Raw genomic sequence first — 22140 nt, 5'->3', positions numbered from 1 at the left:
AACTAACTGAAGCACCTTAGGCGTTTCGCTCTGTATAAATATATTTTTAAAATTATTGTTTGACCTGAATGTAAAAAATATGAGCAGGACCTGCTATATTTGTATTTGGAATACACAGTAATATTTTCTAATTATCGTGTTATGCTAACCTATGAATTATATGTTTCTCTTGAGGATGCACCAACTCCATAGCAGGTATCAAGGCCACACATGCCTGGCCACACCAGCCATCCCACTCAGTGATTCCCAACACACACACACACACACACACACACACACACACACACACACACACACACCGCCTAGTCTCACAGCCCTTGTCATTTCTGTCACCTTCTGGCATTTGTTTAAACCTTTCCTTGTGTGACTTGGGACATGCCTTTTATTCAATCGTGGCATCCGTGTCTTCATTTATAAAATTAGGATGATATCCACCTTCACAGGTATGTTACAAAAATTCTATGAGAACATCTATAAAGAGCTTGGTAGTGTCAGGATCACTGTTACTATTAGCATTTGGATTACACCTTTGCCAAGAGCCAAATTGGCAAGGTCCTGGCCCAAATCCTGCCGTGAGAAGGATAAGCCATCAACAGAACACTCCCAGGACTGAAAGCGTGGACATCCTTCACTGGGGTGCCTGAGCATCCATTCCGTACGCCAAGCATTGGGTAAGTCACTGGGAAAACGGAAAAGCATACAAAACAGTCTCTGCTTCAAGGAGCTCACAGCCGCTTGGAGAAGAATCGCCGCGCAGAAAAAGCAAACCGTTGATAAATAAATTGGGGAGAAGAGACAGTCTCCCTTGCAGAAGAATTCCCAATGATGTATGTAGCCACTCTGGCCTCAAGGAGGCTGAACAGAACCTCCCTCCCCTTCCGTGCGGGCCGTGCACAGGGATGTCCTTCCAGGGAGGGCAGCACAGACAGAGGACCGAAGAGGAACTTTGCCGCAGAGAACCCGACACACACTACCTCTCTCAGGTGACAAGGTCACCATCAACGGTGATAGCATGTCGACAGCCTGTACCTCTGATATGATGCGATGGGAATGTTACTTCCTTTCTGTGATCCCCCTCCCCAAAACCCACAACCCCAGTCTGATGACGAGGAAAACACCAGGTAACTCCCGACTGAGGAACATTGTACAAAATACCTCGTCAGCACTTCAAAATAAGGAAACTCTGGGAAGGTGTGGCAGCTGAGAGGAGTCTGAGAAGACATGCTGACTAATGTCACCCAGCATCCTGGACAGGATCCTGGGACAAAAAAAGGACATTAGGGCGCAGCCGGAGTGGCTCAGTGGTTGAGCATTGACCTACGAACCAGGAGGTCAAGGTTCGATTCCTGATCAGGGCACATGTCTAAGTGTTCGATCCCTAGTAGGGGGCATGCAGGAGGCAGCCGACCAATGATTCTCTCTCATCATTGACGTTTCTATCTCTCTCTCCCTCTCCCTTACTCTTTGAAAACAATAAAAATATTTCTTAAAAGACATTAGGTAAAAATTGAGAAAATCTGAACAAATATGTACTTTAGTTAAATAACAGTGATTCAGTATTGGTTCAGTCATTGTGACAGCTATATCATACTAACGTATGATGCTTATAACAGGGGAAACTGAGTGTGAGGTATATGGGAACTCTACTGCTTATCAATTTTTCTGTAAACCTAAAAATGTTCTAAAATAAAAATGTTTTAAAAATCAATATAAGGTAGCAAATGTCAAGACAGCATAGGACTGATTGATTCATTCCTGTTATGTCCTAGACACCAATGGGGACCAGGGATAGAGCAATGAACAAAGACAGCAAGATTCTTGACCGTGAGAGCTCACATGGGACATGTGCTGGGCCTCGAAGAACTAATGGAGGCGTCCTCAAACTACGGCCCGCGGGCCACATGCGGGTGTTTTTGTCGTTTTGTTTTTTTACTTCAAAATAAGATATGTGCAGTGTGCATAGGAATTTGTTCATAGTTTTTTTTTAAACTATAGTCCGGCCCTCCAACGGTCTGAGGGACAGTGAACTGGCCCCCTGTTTAAAAAGTTTGAGGACCCCTGAACTAATGTATGTTCCTTGTTTAGGAGGGAAGTCCCAGGGACATTCCAACGGCAATGTGACCTCCATTGCTTCTTGTTAAATAAGAGAGAAACATGAGCCAGGCCATCGCTTATCCGTGAGAGGTGAATGGAGAGGGTGGGTCCTGGGGTAGCTGGGCCAGCTCGCACAGCCGGTGTTCCCTCAGGCCTTCCAACTCCCAGCATAGAGCACGTCCCTTGAAGCCCAGGCACATCTGCCCCATCACAGAATGTGGCCAGTGGAAGGTCTCTTTACTGTACAGCAGTGGTTCTCAGCTACCGAATGCCGCGACCCTTTAATACAGTTCCTCATGTTGTGGTGACCCCCAACCATAAAATTATTTTCATCGCTACTTCATAACTGTAGTTTTGCTACTGTTAATGAATCGTAATGTAAATATCTGTGTTTTCCGATGGTCTTAGGCGACCCCTGTGAAAGGGTTGTTCGACCCCCAAAGGGGTCGCGACCCACAGGTTGAGAACCGCTGCTGTACAGGAAAGGAAACTGAGGCCCAGAAAAAGAAAATGATTGCTAGTAGTCTCAGGGCTATCTCTGAATCAACTTTTTTTTTTAAATTTTCACTCCCCAGAAGCTGTGGATATTTATTCTGTAGCTTGAAATCATCAAAAACTGAAAGGCTAGCTGTACATACTTGCTTAATATTAGCGTGAACAACAAAAGAAAATCAGGAAAACTAGACCTAGATGAAACATCACTGAGGTTAAATAACTTAGGTGACCGAGTTTCTCAACTGATTATGCTCTATCACCAATCATGGACACTGCAAAATAAAGGCACACTTCCTAAAAGAGAACACATTCACTTTCAGGTCACTGTAACTGAAATAAAACCCAGTTAACTGAAATATTGACTATGTGACAGTTTACAGAGGAGCTGAAATGGCAGAAGGGGTGGGGCAGGGCTGATAGTCCTTTAAAAAATAAAAGACCAACCACAAAAATTTCAGCGTAACACCAATTCATACTCGGGTAAAAAACAGAACAGAGAGGGACCCTCCTACACCAAGCGCCTCTCTGTGCCGGCAATGAGCCAAACCCAACCCGGTGACCATGCTGCTCTCTCTTGGGGCTGTCAGCAGCATCCTGAAGCCCGAAGACGCCACGGAGGCCATCGGTTTAGAGGCGGCTCCCTCCCCGGCCAAGGCAGCCCATTCCGCACAAAGTGAGGAACGGGCCACCTGGCACACTGAGGAAAACTGTTTTTGAAATGATCAAGTTTTCAACCTTTCTGTTCAGAATTGTTTTTTTAAACAACCACCAGGTCAAAGATGCTTCCACGTCTTATTGGGGGAACACAGCAGCACATTTAAAGTAAAATTTTAATGACAAGATCATGAAAGAGAAATGAAAAAGTAGGACTATTAGCGGAACCTCTACCATGGAGTTAAGCACTCTGTCTGCACCGCGCGCAGTGCCTGAGACCCGCCTGGGGAGCTGAGGGCCGAACGCCTGCCGCCTCAGGCTCCAGCACTTTGCAAAGCTCCCAGGGCCGTGGTGGGCAAACTGTGGCTCCCGAGCCACATGCGGCTCTTTGGCCCCTTGAAGTGGCTCTTCCACAAAAATACCACGGCCTGGGCGAGTCTATTTTGAAGAAGTGGCGTTAGAAGAAGTTTAAGTTTAAAAAATATGGCTCTCCAGAGAAATTTCAATCGTTGTACTGTTGGTATTTGGCTCTGTTGACTAATGAGTTTGCCGACCACTGTCCCAGGGGATTCCATCGTGCAGCTCCGTTAGAGTCCACTGCTCTACAGGGAGTTAGTCTAAGTTTTGAGTATCGCCCTAGCCGGTTTGGCTCAGTGGATGGAGCGTCGGCCTGCGGACTGAAGGGTCCCAGGTTCGATTCCGGTCAAGGGCATGTACCTGGGTTGCGGGCACATCCCAGTAGGAGGTGTACAGGAGGCAGCTGATCAATGTTTCTCTCTCATCAATGTTTCTAACTCTCTATCTCTCTCCCTTCCTCTCTGTAAAAATCAATAAAATATTTTTAAAAATAAATAAATTTTGAGTATCAACTATTCTTAGTTAAAACGGGATAAACTAACCAGGCATCCTGGGAGTACAATACCCTCAAATGTCACCCAACTGAATACAAAACTATAATTTTAACCATTTGTCTTTTAAGTCAAACATACCCAGATTTCTTTGACTTTTCCTCTCTTCAGATATATCCACAGCAGAAGCCATTACCTCTTAAATTCGGGTATTTTTCCCCTCAATACAGTTATGGTGAGCATGAGGTACAAACCTAAGTGAGAGGAGACATCTCATTCCCCACTCCCCAACCTCCTTGGTTGGCCTTTCAAAACAGAAAAATAAATAAAGACTAACTTCTCTTAAATGTTTCAAAACAAAATAATTAAAATGTATCTTTGGGTAAATAACCATGAAACTCAATGAGGTATTTCCTGTATTTTTTAAGTCACAGACTCAGGGTCAATCATGGGGGGGCGGGCGGGGGGGCGGTGGATAGCTGCATAGTTTTGACTCTGCCAAATGGCTCAGTGAAATTACATCACAGGAGGACTGGGAACTGTGGGAGTTCTGAATGGCAGGCACCACTTCAGCCATTTGGGCACCTGCATGCTGAGCTGTGGAGTAGTCCCCCACCATCTCCCCCAAATGAACTCTGCCTAATTATATAGCATCATGACAATTTGTCCTCCAGCATAACTGAAGCTGTTTATCCCACCCAGATACCCCACTAATAAACAATAACAAAAAAAGAGAGCTTTAATGGTCTCCCAAGGAAAATATCAGGGGCGGTGACTAGTGGGATTCTAAGAAAAGGGTCACTCTACCATGGAAGGGATTAGGTCTTTTTTTATTTATTTTATTTTTTAAGAAAATATCTTTATTGATTTTAGAGAGGGAGAGGGAAAGAGAGATAGAAACCTCAATGATGAAAGAGAATCATTGATTGGCTGCCTCCTGCATGCCCCCTACTTGGGATCAAGCCCGCAACCCAGGCATGTGCCCTTGACCGGAACCGAACCCGGGACCCTTCAGTCCACAGGCTGATGCTCTATCCACTGAGCCAAACCAGCCAGGGCGGGATCAGACCTTTAAAGCAGCCATGGAAATAATAAAAGACCTCCCAGCCCACAAGTGTTATTTCATCTTTCTCTCCAGAAGACACGCAGGCGGTAAAGGGAATGAAATCGATACTCCCCGGTTGCCTGGTGCAAAACCGACGGACGGTATCTGGCTTCCAAGTGGTGGTGGTATGTTTGTTTCCTAAAACAAAAGGCATGTGAATACTATTCAGCCGTGAAAAAGAAGTTATTTATACATGTGAATGAACCTCCAAAACTGTACTCAGTGACACACGCCATGTATTGTATCATTCTGTTAATGTGAAATGGCCATAAAAGGCAAATCTATAGAGACTGGGATCAGGTTAGTGTTGCCTGGGGCTGAGTGTGGGAAAGGAGATTGACTGACAAGGGGTAGAAGGGAGGGGTCCTTTTGGTGATGACGGAAATGTTCTACATTTGGATGGTAGTGATGGTTGTACAACTCTGTAAACTAACTGAAAATCATGGAATTGGACACTTAAAATGGATAGATTCTGTGACATGAAAACTACTGGTTATACTTTGGACTAAATAAAACTGTTTGAAAAACGTTACTGCGCCACCGCTCGTGGGTCTGAGGGTGGTTCCCAAGCTGCCTTGTAGGTCATTTTTCTGTCAGTTATACTGCCTGTGCTCTTTCTCTAATTTTCATCTGTAAAAAGTTTTCGGGGGGCGGGGGGGGGGGAAGAGTGAGAGAGAGAGAGAGAGAGAGAGAGAGAGAGAGAGCACCTTTCCAAGAAGCCTCCAAAAACACCTGATCATACTTGCCCAAATTAAGTTCATATCCATCCTATGGCCAAGAAGATAGGATACACCCGTGGTTGGCAAACCGCGGCTCGCGAGCCACATGCGGCTCTTTGGCCCCGTGAGTGTGGCTCTTCCACAAAATACCACGTGCGGGCGCGCACGTGCAGTGCGATTGAAACTTCGTGGCCCACGCGCAGAAGTTGGTTTTCGGCCTGGGCGAGTCTATTTTGAAGAAGTGGCGTTAGAACACTCAAGGGGCCAAAGAGCCGCATGTGGCTCGTGAGCCGTGGTTTGCCGACCACTGGGATACACAGATCTGTGTTAGTTCTGCCAACACCTGTGACTGTGAGGTCAGAGAGGAGGAAATGGAAGCGTGGAGAGTCACTACAATCTGTGAAATATCTTGCTATTGAATGCCACACGTGGTTGAAGATGAAGGTGTGGAAGAGTGGGTCCTGTGGAACACGATGAAGAATTCAACAGACTAGGTAACTCCAAGGCACATGAGTGTAAATTAGATGAAGAAAATATTCCCAGAGAGAGTGGCTGTTTCTTATTCAGAAAAAAAAAAAGAAAAGAGCCAAAACCGGTTTGGCTCAGTGGATAGAGCGTCGGCCTGCAGACTGAAAGGTCCCAGGTTCGATTCCGGTCAAGGGCATGTACCTTGGTTGCGGGCACATACCCAGTAGGGGGTGTGCAAGAGGCAGCTGATTGATGTTTCTCTCTCATTGATGTTTCTAACTCTCTATCTCTCTCTCTTCCTCTCTGTAAAAAATCAATAAAATATATTAAATAAAAAAGAAAGAAAGAAAAGAAAACGTCATTATCCTGTTTGGTAGGGAGTAATTCTCAAACCTGAACCATGCTCAGAATGACCTGACTCCCAAGTCCCACCCAAGACTCCCTGAATCAAAATGTTCAGAGATGGGGCTCAGGACCTGTGTTTTGTTTCCCTGCAAATGACTCTCAGGCAGCCAGGTAGGAGGCCCTGGGAACGAGTCTCTCAGGCTCGTGGGAAGCTGACCTTCGGTAACACACAGCACCGCGGCTCTGGCCTGGGACTTCAACACCAAGGGACGACACGGCTGGCGGTCTGAGAGTTCAGGCCCCACCAATGTGAGTGTCAGCGCTTCCTTAGCAGATAATAAATAAATACTCACAGATTCTGACATTCTGTGCAACGACAACAGACACCCGGGTCTGGGAATTTGGAAAGGCAGCCCAGCATAAATCCTTCCCGCTGCAGAAAAGAAGAAAAGGCCAAAGTAAGGCGGGGTGTGGGGCCGCCTCACAGGTGTGGCCTTCCCCGTTACGGCGAGTGGAGTCCCAGTCGGAAGGCTGCATCCCTGAGGTCCCAAAGATAACCAGTCCGTTGACAGGGTTTCTAACAAACCCAGGGCATGCATTTACCGGCCTGGGTTGGTTATACTTTGGAAGCAGGAACTCCGTTTCCACGGGAGCACGAAGTTGGGAAGTTGTGTGCTGAGGCCGCGTGGACCTGCGGGTTCTGCTGGGGCCCAAGGCCTCGGGGCGGGCGGCAGCCCTGCGCGACCTCAGCCGCCGCGGCCGAGGCGGGGCCGGGGTCCCGGGGAGGGGCGCCGCCTACAGCCGCGGGCTGTGCCTGGGGGACCGTCGCTCCCCGGCCCGGCACGTCGGGCGGCCTCCCGCCCCGGGCGCAGTCCGGCCGGGGGCCCGGCACCGCGCGCTCCGCGGCCACCCCGCGCGCGTGCCCAGGCGCGCCCCGTCGCGGCCCCACACGGATCCCCACACCCTGACGCCGGCGCCCGCGGTCCCGGACTCCGACCCGGGCCTTGGCGCCTCCCTCGGAGCCCCGCGAGGCGTCCAGGTGGCCGAGCCCGCGCCGCGGGGGGGAGGCGCCTCGGCGCGGGCCTCACCCCGGGGTGGGGAGGGGAAGGGGGGAGCGGGACGCCGCCGCCCGGCCCCTGGGGACCGGCCCGGCGCCCTCCCCGCGCGCCCCCGCACAGTGCTCATGCGCGGGCCCAGCCTTTATAGCGGCCGCGGGCGCCGCGCTCTCCGCACTCGAGCGCAGCGGGGCGGGTCCGACTCAGGTGCCGAGCCCTGGGCGTCCGGCGCGGGTCCCTGAGCCTGTCCGGGTGTCTCCTTTGTCGCTCCCAGCCTGTCTGTCTGTCTGTCTGTCTGTCTGTCTTCATAGTTCACCCTCCGCCCGGGCCCGGGGCTGCACATCGGTTCTGGGTCGGGCTCGATCTGCAGCGGGAGCGTCGCCCCCAGACCGAGAGCGCGTCAGCTCCGGGGCCGCGGCGCTCCGCTCCCCGCCGGCTCCTGGGAACCCGAGAGGTGCGGGGTCTCCGCGGGCGGCGGCGCGGTCGCAGGAGCAGGAGCCCGCGTCCTCTCGGAGCCTCCTCGCACTCGCCCCGTCTCCCAGGTCCGAGCAGCGCCCTCGGCTACCATGGCCGCAGCCTGGATCCCGGTCCTCTGCCTCGGTGGGTGCGCACCCCGCGCCGCCCCTGCCCTCGCGCCGAGCGGGCGGAGGCTGGAGCCGGCCTCGTGCTGTCCTCTCTTCGCAGGTGCGGGGCTGCTGCTGCCGGAGCCCGCGGGCTGCGAGGGAGCCGGTGAGTGGCGGGGTCCCGGCGGGGAAGCGGGGTCCCGGCGGGGAAGCGGGGTCCCGGCGGGGAAGCGGGGTCCCGGCGGGGAAGCGGGGTCCCGGCGGGGAAGCGGGGTCGGGCCAGGCAGCGGGCGGGAGCCGGAGCGCGCGCAGGCAGGAGGGCCGCCCGGCGCTCCCCGTCCATGCCTCTGGCCCGTCTACCCCGGCTTACCATTTCTCCCACGCGGGGGGACCCCTCCCCCGGTCCGAGGGGGACGTTCTTTCCAAGCTACGGAGAAGGGAGCCCCCTAACCCCCTCCACGCCCACGTCCCGGGGCCCGCCGGCCCGCGAACAGCGGCAGCGGACGGTCAGGCCGGGTATTGGTTGAGCCCTCGGAAGAGGGGCCTCACTAGTCCCGGGCGCTCCGCCGTCTTGGGAGCCAGGGAGCAGCCCTCCGGCCCCGACCTCAGGCCGTCCGGGCTGCCCGAGCGGGAGGCTTGGCCCCCTGGCTGTGTGTCTAGGCGTGCGCCCTAGCGTTGGAGAGTCCTGGTAGAGTTTGTTCCCGTGAAGAAGTCCGAGTATGGCTGTGCGCTTCGGTGTGTTTTCTACAAAGTAAAAGGCAAACTCTTTTCCAAAACGTATCCTTTGTTTTCCTTGAAAGGAGAAATGAGGGTAAGGCTTGCACCCGGCTGTATTCAGCCCCACGCAACCCCCCCCCCCCCCACACACACACACACACACGCTCACTAAAGTCAGTGTTGACAGGTGAAGGTAGTGTGTGTGATGCCTCTGAAAATGGGAGGCAGAATTAAGGCTGTTTGGTAACAGGTGTGAGGCTGCTGTTTTGGGTGAAGATTTTCATTTCCCCGGCACCCTAGAAAGTTTCAGAGCCAAGGGCCTGGCAGTGTGCCTGGCGTCCTGCCTTCCCTTCCGTGGACCTCACAGTACAGGGTTCAGCTCAACACAGAGGGCCCTTAGGGGGGGTCTTGCCGGGCCAGGGGGCTCAGTTGGTTGGAGCATCCTCCCTGCATGAAAAGGTTAGGGGTTCAATCTGGGGTCCTGGGCTTGCGGGAGGCAGACAATCAATCTTTCTCTCTCGCCCCCCCCCCTTTTTTTCAACCCTCTCTAAAATCAATAAAAAATCCCTCTTCTCCCCTCTCTAAAATCAATAAAAACATATCTTAGGATGAGGATTAAAAATAAATAAATTTAATATTTATAGTGAATTAATGAATTAACATGTTGCGTTATGGTATCTTGTTACATGTTGCCAACGGCTTGTCTTAGAGTAAAAACTTAGATTCTTCGTTAGTTGGGTTGACCATGTAAAACTTGACAGTATTAACGGTGCTTCCTAAAAATGCATTCACTGCCTGAGATAGTTCTCTGGAACAGGCATAAGCAGGCGCCATTCTGAAGGGACTAACTTCCCTGTTTCCTGTCCTGTAGGAGGTGCAGAATATTCTGTGGGCTGTGTGACCTTGGGTTAACCCATGGCTTTCATTTCTTCATTTGTAAAATTAGTGATTGAGCTAAGTGACATTCAGTAAAGTGGAGCATCTTTTTACTGATTTGCTTACAGTGATATAATTTAAAGGCACCGCGTTTGGAGGAAAACAGGTATAAATGTGCCTCTGAAGCAAAGGATGGCTTAGGTTTGTGCTTGTGTCTATGAAAATGTCCCTCACAGGCTCAACCCAGATTTAATAGCATCCCCTCAGGCAACTACGCACACAGTTGTCATCAGAAGTGAGATTTTTATATTTCTAGAACAAATTAATAAATGGCCAATGAGTGTTATTTTCTAGTTCTGGTGTAGTTCAATTATGTATTTTATTTTTTTAATATATTTTTATTGTTGATAGTATTACAGATATCTCCCATTCCCCCCCCCCCATCCCAGCCCCTACACCTCCCCTCATATCCTTGAACACCAGGTACACAAGGTCTTCACTACTCTATTGCCTGTGTCCATGGGCTTATGCATATCCTATATAATAAAAGGCTAGTATGCAAATCGACCAAATGGTGGAACAACCGGTAGCTATGATGTGCACTGACCACCAGGGGGCAGACACTCAACTCAGGAGCTGCCCCTTGGTGGTCAGTGCGTTCCCACAGGGGGAGCGCTGTTCAGCCAGAAGCCAGGCTCATGGCTGGTGAGCGCAGCAGCAGGGGCAGGAGCCGCTCCCGCCTCTGCGGCAGCGCTAAGGATGTCCGACTGCTGGCTTAGGCCTGCTCAGCCGTCAGTCAGACATCCCCCAAGGGCTCCCAGACTGTGAGATTTCCCTCCTCCCTACAGTGCACAATTTTCGTGCATCAGGCCTCTAGTAAGTATGTAAGTTCTTTGGTTTATCTCTTCTCACCCCCCCTAACTCCCCAATTATGTATTTTCAAACTGATAAGAACTGAGAACATTTTCCCATTAGACTTCATAGTGGCTGAGGGCTAGGTTAAATTGGAAAATGGATTTTCAGCGTGCTAAAATCTGGAATGGTGTGGGACAGTGTATAAGTCAATATTCCTAACAAGAAGTGTCGAAATTGGGGAATTAAAACACCAATCTCATCTCCTAGGCCCCCCACCCACCCCCACTGCCCAAAACGTCCTAAGAGCGGTTATTACGTTCTCTCCTTCCTCTTCAGTGCCCATTGCTATCACGTGCTTTACCAGAGGCCTGGACATCAGGAAAGAGAAAGCAGATGTGCTCTGCCCCAGCGACTGCCCTCTTGAGGAATTCTCCGTGTTTGGGAACGTAGTATATGCTTCTGTGTCAAGCATATGCGGTGCCGCTGTCCACAAGTAAGCCCGAACATGCCAAGGGGAGAGAAACACAAGTGTGATTATTTTCTCTCCCTCTCTAGCCATCTGTATCCCCCACCTTTTCTTTCTTGTGGCGCCATCATAGGCATCAGAGGTTTTCCTGAATACCCTTGAACACCAGCTACTCAAGGGAAGCTTCCTGGCCAGTGGCCAATTGCATTATTTCTTGATAGCTGGCTCTCTGTGATTCTAAAACATTGCCAATCATGTAATATGTTAGTATGTGCCAGCCATTGTTTTAAATTCCATGACAACTCTACTTCTGTACAAGGTAGGTACAGTTTTACTCCATCTTACAGATGAGGGAACATACGACAAGTGTGTTCGTAACACCTGAGCTTGACGGCACAAAACCGTTTTCCCAGGCAGATGCTGTACCTGTGTAAGCAAGTTTTGTTAAAAGGCTGGAAGCACTCTTAGATGGGTTTCCTGCTGAACTGTTTTCCTGACGGATCAGATAACAGATGCAACATGGCACAAGTTAGTCGGATGCCCTGAAAAGTGTGGGTCGATCTCGGGTGTTAATCTTGTGTTGCAGGGGAGTGATCGGCAACTCCGGGGGGCCTGTGCGAATCTATGGCCTACCTGGTCGAGAAAACTACTCCTCAGTAGTTGCCAATGGCATCCAGTCTCAGACGCTTTCCAGATGGTCTGCTTCTTTCACAGTGACGAGTACGTACATTGTGTTCTTACTTTTGTGTAAACATTGCCCCCCCCCTCCAAAAAAAACAAAGTTTTCTGCTCTTCTCAGTCCAACATCTTTAACTTTGATGGCAAAACCTGTGGTCAAGGTCGAAGGGGTCAACTATGGGCTAGAGTCAGGGGACCCAAAGAGTCAAGGACCCACTCAAGCCAAACTTGGTGAATGGGGGAAGAATAACCTTGCTGTCAGAAGATGGCAGTAGAAACTTGAATGGTCTGTAATCAGAATGCCCTGACATTTACCAAGTAACACTAAATCAAAAAACTAGTGAATGAATGTGAATTCATTTTTGGTGATCCTTTCAAAATATGACCTGCCCTAGCCAGTGTGGCTCAGTTGGTTGGAGTATCATCTCTTACAACAAAAGGTCACAGGATCAATTCCGGGTCAGGACACATACCCAGGTTGTGGGTTTGAACCCCCAGACAGGACGCCTATGGGAGGCAACGAATTGATGTTTCTCTCTCCCCCTCTCTCTCTTAAAAAAAAAAATATGACCTAATAGATAAGAATCCATTTTGGTTCTTTGAAACAAGAATGCAGCAGTTGCTCCTGAAATTTGCCATCACTCTGTTACATGTACCATCCTATAGAACTCTAAATTAGATTCGTTGTGCTTTGATGATAAAAAAGGAAGAGGAAAAAATAGCCTCTTCTTTATTTTAACAGAAGGCAAAAGTGCTACCCAGGAAGCCACAGGACAAGCCGTGTCCACAGCACAGCCACCAGCAGGTATGAAATATGGAGCCTACATTGTCTCACACAGCACGGGAAAGTCCTGGATTGGAGGCATATCAAATACGTAGGCCTTATACACTACTGACTTCTTTATTGGGCATTGCTTCCCCAGTCCAGAAAATCATAAGGAAATACATTTTCAAAAAACCAATCTTTTTAAGAATGACACTACTTGTCATGAGCTTTTCCCTATGTGGGCTTCTTGCTATGGAACTGTCTTCCATTTGCTGATGCCAAATGCTTCCTCTCCCCTCCCTGCCCCCCTTCTCTCTCCCCCCCCCCCCCCCCCCCCAGGTAAACGACTGAAGAAAACACCCAACAAGAAAGCTGGGAATAAAGGTAAGAATCCAGACAGCCATTTGGGAAAATAACTCCTTCCCTCTTGAACTGCTCACAAAAAGACTTGTTTGGGTTTTCACAGACTGTAAAGCAGACATTGCATTTCTGATTGATGGAAGTTTTAATATTGGGCAGCGCCGATTTAACCTACAGAAGAATTTTGTTGGGAAAGTGGCTCTAATGCTGGGAATTGGAACAGAAGGACCACATGTGGGCCTTGTTCAAGCCAGGTATCAACTTTGTTATAATGGAGGAGACTTGAACGATGTCTTGAATGATGACAAATAATCAGTCCTTTTAATAGGTACATTTGTTTCAGTTCATTATAAACATATTGAGTTGTGGACAATCTGGATTCCCAAACTATAAAGGTCAGGATTTAGGATTGCCTAAGCAGACTGGATAAGTCTAAGTATTTCCTTTTTGGAGAAAAGGACGTAGAGGATTATATGCTATTTGTGGACGGAAAGGTTTGTTCCTCATACAAATTACCTCTGCACATCTACTCTGCTCAATTCTTCATTTCTCTTTGCTGAAGGAAGAACAGGCAGTGGTATATCGGTAACTCCTCCCTATTCTGTTATTCTTTTTAGCTCTTTCAATATTCCCTTAATTGGAGATTTGAAGCCTGACCTTTTAATTTTTATTCTTTTAAAAATAGTACTTATTGCTGTGCATCATAAAAAGCTTAAAAAACATAGAAGCACAAAGAATAAAACCCCAAATATAACCTCCAGAGATAATCACTGTAGAGTTTTTTTTTCTTTTCAGTATTTTAAGAAAATATTTGATTGTCTATATGAGGGTATTTCTTTTTTTTTTTAAATATACTTTTTTTTTATTTCAGAGAGGAAGGGAGAGGGATAGATAGAAACATCAATGATGACAGATAATCATTGATTGGCTGCCTCCTGTATGCCCCCCACTGAGGACCGAGCCCGCAACCCCAGCATGTGCCCTTGATCGGAATCGAACCCAGGACCCTTCAGTCCCCAGGCTGACACTCTAACCACTGAGCAAAACTGGCCAGGGCTATGAGGGTATTTCTTGATTTTTAAAAGTTGAGACTATAAAAATGTCTTATATCCTGTTTTATTCATCCCCGACCATTCTGAGCATTTTACCATGTCACAAAAGTTCTTCAGAAAATAATGTTTCATGTTACTCTGCATGATTGATTACTTAGCCATTCTTCTATTGCTCCTTCACCATCACACCAAGCGCTGTGATGAACATCCTTATGACATCTGCGTGCCGTCTCGGATGAGAGTTGATTCCTGGAAGTGGGGTTGGGTCAGAGGGTTCTGACATTTTTAAGGACTCTGAATAAACAGTGAAATTGCTTTCTAGAAAGTTGATCCAGTTTACACTACTGTCATTTTTTAAGGGTTTTCTCCAGTACTATTACAGACATTAATTTATATTTAATTTGTTCTTATATTATTTTTTACAATTGGTTCTTCATTTAGATAGATTTTTTTTTTTTTAGTGTGAGAACGTAACTCTGTTGTTTTCTACCGATTTAACCATTTGTTCAACACCTGTTAAAAGTGAGCTTCTTATTCCATTGATTTGTGATAATCTTATATACAAGTTTAGGCAAGTCCGTTTCTTTGATCCATTTGCTACTTTTTACATCTTTTCTACAATGCTTTGATTTTTGTCACTTTATTGTACATTTTAACATCCCATAAGGCAAATTCCCCACAGTACTTTTCTTCATACATATTTCCTTTGCTATTTTTACCCAATTATTTTTCAAGATGAAAACTACACTACCCTGAAGACTCATATAAAGACTAGCTTTTCTATAAACGTCCTGGTATATAGTTTTTCTATTTTAAGAAGAACATTAGAATAAACTATATCAAGAGTTTCTATTTAAGCAGAATAACAATATATCATTAAGGATGCAAAAGAAGACTCAATTTCATAATCATAATTTGGATAGTTGAGAAGTGACCTTAAAAGTGAAAAGGTAATCACCCCATGAAATCTGACTTTGTGACCCAGCATTCCACCAGGTATACAGAAATCATAGCATCAGGCATGCAGCAAGACAATCAGTGCTACAGTTATCCCTCAAAAATCTTAATGGCAATTGATAATACTAAAATCTGAAAATTTTGCACTTTTGAAATATTGACTTATCTAAAAACAGTGCAACAAACTGTGCTTTAACTGTTTTTAGTCAACATGGTCTTTAATGAACAGAGTAGTTATAAAAGTGAGCCATGATTTTTTTGCTATTAAATATGGAAAATCTCAAACCTCTTACCATACACGTAATTTTAAGATTAGCAAATGTCAACATCATTTATTAGAAGAAAAACTCAATATTGTAATACTTCTGACCAGAGACCTGGGTTAATCGACCCACACTGTTCAGTGCGTCCAGGTCCCCCTGGAGCAGACCCAGCCTCACACCAGGCAGATTTGGGTAAGCCCAGTGCCCTGAGCCAAGCCTGGTTTCAGGTGCTCCTTATAGTTTAGATATGGACTTTGGAGCCAAACAAATCTGAATTTAAAGTGTGGCTGTTTTGTTGGGAAAATTACGTAAATGTTCGGAGCCTGTTTCTTCACTTATAGGGATAATAATTTCTATCTCATAGAGTTATAATGAAATGAGATTATACATAATATATAGCATTTTACCCAGAATATAGTAAACCCTAAAGATAGCAATTGTTTTTGTTACATTTTAGAAAGACCCCTAAGAATTCAAGTCAAGATGCAGTGTCTTAGTTGATGATATAATTAAGAAAGAAACTTGGACATTGTCCACTTTAAAGTTTGTTTAAGGTATATAATTTGCTCATTTTCCTTTTCCAATTCTAACTTTTTTTTTTCATTTTTCCACATAGTGAACATCCCAAAATAGAATTTTACTTGAAAAACTTTACATCAGCCAAAGATGTTTTGTTTGCCATAAAGGAAGTAGGTTTCCGAGGGGGTAATTCCAATACAGGTAAGTAGACTTGGGCACATGAGATGTAACACAGGAGGTTGTGAATGGTTAGATTTATAAAACATTATTGTGCTATTTTATATATGGAGATGTGGAACGCTTCTTCCTGTCTCTGGAATCTTGGCTAGTATGCACTTGATCATCTGAGGTGCTCAATTTTTAATGGAAAATATACCAAAGGGTTCATTTTATTTATTAAAAAAAAATTAAAGCATTGTGACCCATAATCCTTATAATGAATAGGGCATATGTCACTTTAGGCAAGAACCTGTTTGGAATGCTAAAAGGAAGTAAAGACCAACAGACTTACCTAATAAATGTAGATGTGGTAGAAAGAACTAGAGTAGCACTGTGGACCCTCAGAAGGGAGACTTCTTATTCTGAGTCCTTAGTGGGTCTAATCAGTCACTAGGGGGCAAGATGGAGAGCATGGGTAAAGGAGTGGGATTGTTGTGTTTTTGACTGATGACTGATGTAATGAAAGGAAATGTGAGGCTTTTGGGAAGTGATGAGGTAGGTGAAGACAAAATTGGCCTGACAGATTATTAAACTTGCCCACCGTATGCATCTATTATAGAACCGGGCTCTATGTGTTAAATTCTTAAACGAAGTGGCATCAGGTTGGTTATAGGGCCGTGGTTGGCAAACTGTGGCTCGCGAGCCGCATGTGGCTCTTTGGCCATTTGAGTGTGGCTCTTCCACAAAATACCACGGCCTGGGTGAGTCTATTTTGAAGAAGTGGCGTTAGAAGAAGTTTAAGTTTAAAAAATTTGGCTCTCAAAAGAAATTTCAATCGTTGTACTGTTGATATTTGGCTCTGTTGACTAATGAGTTTGCCGACCACTGGTATAGGGAAATAGAAATGTCACTTGAGCCGTGGTGGTGTTCCAGTTTGCTTCTTTTTCATTCCTAGGAAAAGCCTTGAAGCACACCGCCCAGAAATTCTTCACAGCAGAAACTGGTGTGAGAAAGGGGATCCCCAAAGTGGTGGTGGTATTTATTGATGGCTGGCCTTCTGATGACATTGAGGAAGCAGGCATTGTGGCTAGAGAGTTTGGTGTGAATGTATTCATAGTTTCTGTGGCCAAGCCTATCCCTGAAGAATTGGGGATGGTTCAGGATGTTGCATTTATTGATAAGGTAAGGAGGTGAGGGGTGTCTTCTGTTACGGTAGTGATTCCATTTTGGACCTTGAGGCCTAGTGCTGACTGGCCCATATCTGGATTAACTTTGAACATTCAAGATTTCATAATTTTTAAGAAGAAACAATTTTTGATCCCTTTGGATATCTTTTCTGTTCTCCCTTCCTCCCCCCCTCCCCCCATTAGGCTGTCTGTCGGAATAATGGTTTCTTCTCTTACCACATGCCCAACTGGTTTGGCACCACAAAATACGTGAAGCCTCTAGTGCAGAAGCTCTGCACCCACGAGCAAATGATGTGCAGCAAGACCTGCTATAACTCAGTGAACATTGCCTTTCTGATTGACGGCTCTAGCAGCGTTGGGGAGAGCAACTTCCGCATCATGCTTGAATTTGTCTCCAACATAGCCCAGACTTTTGAAATCTCAGACATTGGTGCCAAGATAGCTGCTGTACAGTTCACCTACGACCAGCGCACAGAATTCAGTTTCACTGACTATAGCACCAAAGAGAACGTCCTAGCGGTGATCCGGAACATCCGCTACATGAGTGGTGGGACAGCTACCGGCGATGCCATTTCTTTTACGGTTAGAAACGTGTTTGGTCCCATGAGGGACAGCCCCAACAAGAACTTCCTGGTAGTTGTCACAGACGGGCAGTCCTATGATGATGTTCGAGGCCCTGCTGCTGCTGCACACGATGCAGGTAAGGTCCTTCCTTGTCCTTTGGGAAGGGAAATTGAGGAGGGGTTCAGGGGATTTTAGAAGTAAACTTAGGCATTGATTTCACTGGACAAACATCCACAGTGTCACCGTCGCATTCTAAAAGCTTTACCCAATATTAACTGATTCAGTTGTCAGGGCATCTCTACAAATTTCATTCCAGATAAGAAAAGAAACTCCCCCAAAACACACATTACGTCAGGCCCGTATTCAAACCCAGGCAGTCTGAGTCCGCACTCCCGACCACTGTATTGTTGGGAAAATACCATGAGAACCATGTCACATGTCATGGAATACGTTATAGGTTCTCACATTTGACTCAGACTTGGAATAGATCTGCCATCTCCAACCCCTCGTCACAATTGATCATAATTTACTGTGCATCTGCTATTTGAAAATGTATCCTAACTTTTTTTTTTTTTTTTAGTAGTTTTCAGGCTGGGGTGAGCTTTCTAAGATGATAAGGTCACCAGTGAAATTTAAATTCTATTCCATCTAAACTTTCTAAGTATCTTTTTTTTTTTCTCTTGACAATGAAAACACACTCTGATGTTATGAGAGAATGTAAAAGGGGTTTCTTTCTCTCTTACCCCAGCCTTAATATTACTTTTGGCAAAGGCCGCCAGTTCCTGAAGACATTAGCATGTGTTGCTGAGATCAAATAGGCCAACCAATAGCTGAGGGTTCCCTTTCCCAGGCTGAAACTGAGTGACGGGAGTCCAATATTTAAAAAACAAAAATGTTAACTTGGGAGGGGGGATTAGCAGCCTTCCATTTTTCTGTACTCTTCTGCACTTCCTTTTCCCTGTTTGTGAATAACCTTTTCCTTTTTTTGTACCTTAGCACCTCTGCTAATGCATTTGTGTATTTTATAAATATGGATGGATATTTTTTTTAATATTGATGGATATTTTTATTAAGTAGAACTGATACATGTAATTTAAGTGATACATGGGCTTATTTTTATACATCTGGCTTATTTTATACGTCAGCAAACTAGCCTATGTTGAAGACCTCTTTTCTATCATACTCCTTAAAAATGTAGATGACTAAACTTAAGTTATGGTTAACAGGATTGGATTCAGGCTAAATAAAGTGAACGAGTCTATTTCAAATATATTTTCCCTGTGATTAATTGAACTTTCCATGAATATTATTGTTAGTTAACAAAAGCCAGAAATTAGACTTTCTGGGCTAGGTCACAACCATTTTTGTATTCTGTTCTTTTAACTATGAGTATATACTGGGCCTGAGCTCAACACTCTAGGCTTGAATGCAGAATTAAAAGTGAGAAAAACTAAGGGGGAGGAAACTTTTTACTTTTTTCTCTTGCCAGAGAGGGACTGGTTGGCTGGTGGTGATAAATCCAAAATTGTTTGAAATAGCTTTTGTATCATCTAAACCTGCTCCATTTGTATCCTAAGCTTCCACAACTCGGAGCACTGTATACCACTAGAAGGGGAATGAAGCCTTGGGTAGGAGGGGAGTAGCTATTGCAGAAACGCCCAAAATGTTATGGGGAATTTCACCCAGAAGATAAGACAGTACACTAAGAATCTACTAAACCACTGCTTTTACATTTGGGATTGAGGTGAATCAAACGATTGGAACAAGCACCCTGACAAAAATGTACAGTTGGAATAAAAGCCTTCTAGTAGCTCAAGGGAATGCCTCAATGTAACAGGAAATTCCAGCTTCACAGGCATTTCTTTTTGGCTTTATTTTTATTGATTATATAGAGAGGAGAGGAGAGAGAGAAAAACATCAATTTGTTGTTTCACTTACTTAAGCATTGACTGGCCCTTGTATGTGCCCTGACCAGGGATTGAACCCACAACCTTGGTATATGAGGATGATGCTCTAATCAACTGAGCTATCCTGCAAGGGCTCTCTTTGGCTATTTTTATTACCAGATTTTTGCTTTGGGATTAAAGGCTGACAATTTCTTCCTGGTCAGTTTGCCAATGTAACAACATACAGACTTAAGCGGAAGAGTTACTATTCACAGACGACTAGTCACCATTCCCTGACAATGCAGCCGCAGACAACTTTCACCGTTTCTGTACCCCACCTCTTGTGCCAGTTTCTTACTCAATTATAATGGCCTGACTCCAGTATAATGGTTAACTGAAGTGATGATAGCAGGCATACCAAGCTCATACCAATCTCAGAGCGAAAGTTTTCATCATTTCACTAAATGTTTGCTGCAGGGTTTTTTTGTTTGTTTGTTTGTTTTTTAAAAGATGTTTATCAGGTTATTTCTACTAATTATTATCATGGATATTGAACTTTATAAAAAAAATTTTTTTTCTGTCAGTGATCATTTGCCTGTTAATATGGTAATTACACTGACAGTAAAGCATCTGGTTTTGACCAAACTGTTTAGCCATTTTCATCACAATGACTGTTGAAACTTACCTAACAATCTGCTACAGGGGATTTAGTTCTTCAGACATTACTATGCAGTTTTCTCTGCAACTGTGTCTTAATATATGAATAATATGTGTAATTTTATATGTAAACTGGAACTTGGGTTTACATTCCCTTAAAAATATTTCCATTGTAGGTATCACCATCTTCTCTGTTGGTGTGGCTTGGGCACCTCTGGATGACCTGAGAGATATGGCCTCTAAACCAAAGGAATCGCACGCTTTCTTCACAAGGGAGTTCACAGGACTAGAACCAATTGTTTCTGATGTCATCAGGGGCATTTGTAGAGATTTCTTGGAATCCCAGCAATAATGGCGACGTTGTGACAACTGAAAGAAAAATTGCAAGAGGATATAATGTATAAGCTATATTCTCGCAATACTGAAATACTATAGAGCATACTAGGATCAGATACAAAACTATATTTAAGAGCCAACTGCTGTTTTAAGCAAATAAGCATTCACTTAAAGCTATTATCTTTTAATTACAATTTAGACTTAATTGTTCACTCTGCTGAGGCTTCATAATCATGACCCTTAGAAACTCAGGAAAAGGGGTATATCATGGATTAAAACATTTAAGAGTTCTATTCTAACATGTATTAAATGTATAGATATGAAAATTCCATAGCTCAATAAAAGAACCTGATATTTAGACCAAAAGCAACATTCCTTTTATCATTCTGTATTAAATATATAAGCAAGATATAAGAAAAACTTAAACAGAAAAGTTATTTCAAATATAAACATCTTGACCCAAGTAGATGTTATTTAGTATTCTAAGAAGTTATTATTACTGATGAAATGGAAGGAATTGGGTATCAAGCTTATTTTGTAGTGTATTTTCACAGTAAAATATCACACTGAACAGGATAGCAGGACTACCTAGTATTTTTCTATTTATCTAATCCTTAATTTTTATGTGTATGGACATATCTGGCTTGTACGCTAAAGCCATCCATGTACAAAATGTTAAGTTGGTAAATTTTTACTTACCATTTACATATAGCTTTAAAGAAAAGCACATATTTCAAATAGTAGAACTGCAGGAAAAGTATTGTCAGTTTGACTATATTTAAGCAATAAAACTGGTAGTGACTATTCAAGCTGCCTTTTATTTTCCTAAGTGTTTCTCCCTAGGGCAGTGATGGCGAACCTATGACACGCGTGTCAGCACTGACACGCGTAGCCATTTCTGATGACACGCGTGAGGCAGCTGCATGCCGAGGATGAAACATTTGCTGCTCCTGAGGATGAAACATTTGCGAAATAATGTTCTTCCCTCAAAGTGACACACTACCCGAGTTATGCTCAGTTTGACACACCAAGCTCAAAAGGTTGCCCATCACTGCCCTAGGGCACGGTAAAAATTCTACATTCAATAATTTATGCAGAAAGGCCAACTGATTTTAATTTTTTCTTAAAATCATGCAATAAGACTATGCTTTTTCTATCATTTATTGACTGCCTACTGTTCTAAGCATCATACACAGCCACTACCAGATAAATAGTACATAAATGTTTTATAATTAGCATTAGTTTTTACTTAAACGTGCCTGTGAAGTTGGTGCCTACGAAGTGTTCAGAATTCCATTAATGTAATTATCATTACTCCCCAAGAACTCTCCTCTCAGGTAGAGCATCCTGCTTACCTTCTCTCAAGACAGGACCCGCCCTCCCTCATTCAACTGCGCACCTTATCTCCTGTGACACAATCTCTGATCCTATCTGGATGGTTTACAACCAGTTGACCCCAAAATGGTGTTAATTAGTTGGAATAATATACATACTCC

At 45.0% G+C, this 22140-nt stretch overlaps 1 protein-coding gene across 1 annotated transcript; it reads left to right on the top strand.

Annotated features, from left to right (window-relative positions):
• The first annotated feature begins 7646 nt into the window (after positions 1 to 7646).
• Positions 7647 to 20999, top strand: COCH (cochlin). Its single transcript, XM_079769335.1, has 12 exons — positions 7647 to 7767; positions 8095 to 8383; positions 8468 to 8512; positions 11131 to 11287; positions 11847 to 11980; positions 12681 to 12743; positions 13044 to 13088; positions 13171 to 13318; positions 15953 to 16056; positions 16970 to 17196; positions 17385 to 17901; positions 20485 to 20999. Exons 2-12 carry the CDS (start codon positions 8350 to 8352, stop codon positions 20658 to 20660), a joined length of 1650 nt encoding a protein of 549 aa, XP_079625461.1. The 5' UTR covers positions 7647 to 7767; positions 8095 to 8349; the 3' UTR covers positions 20661 to 20999.
• The last annotated feature ends 1141 nt before the right edge of the window (positions 21000 to 22140 follow it).

This window comes from Cnephaeus nilssonii, assembly GCF_951640355.1.
Source record: "Cnephaeus nilssonii genome assembly, chromosome: 4".
NCBI classification, from domain to species: domain Eukaryota; kingdom Metazoa; phylum Chordata; class Mammalia; order Chiroptera; family Vespertilionidae; genus Cnephaeus; species Cnephaeus nilssonii.
The sequence above is the reverse complement of the archived record's forward strand: the minus strand, read 5'-3'. Positions and strand labels throughout refer to the sequence as shown.

Coding starts and splice junctions, on each gene's coding strand:
- COCH (XM_079769335.1), top strand. CDS start 8,350: ATGGCCGCAGCCTGGATCCCGGTCCTCTGCCTCG. Junction 13,089..13,170: donor CAAGAAAGCTGGGAATAAAG/GTAAGAATCCAG, acceptor GGGTTTTCACAG/ACTGTAAAGCAGACATTGCA. Junction 17,902..20,484: donor TGCTGCTGCACACGATGCAG/GTAAGGTCCTTC, acceptor TTTCCATTGTAG/GTATCACCATCTTCTCTGTT.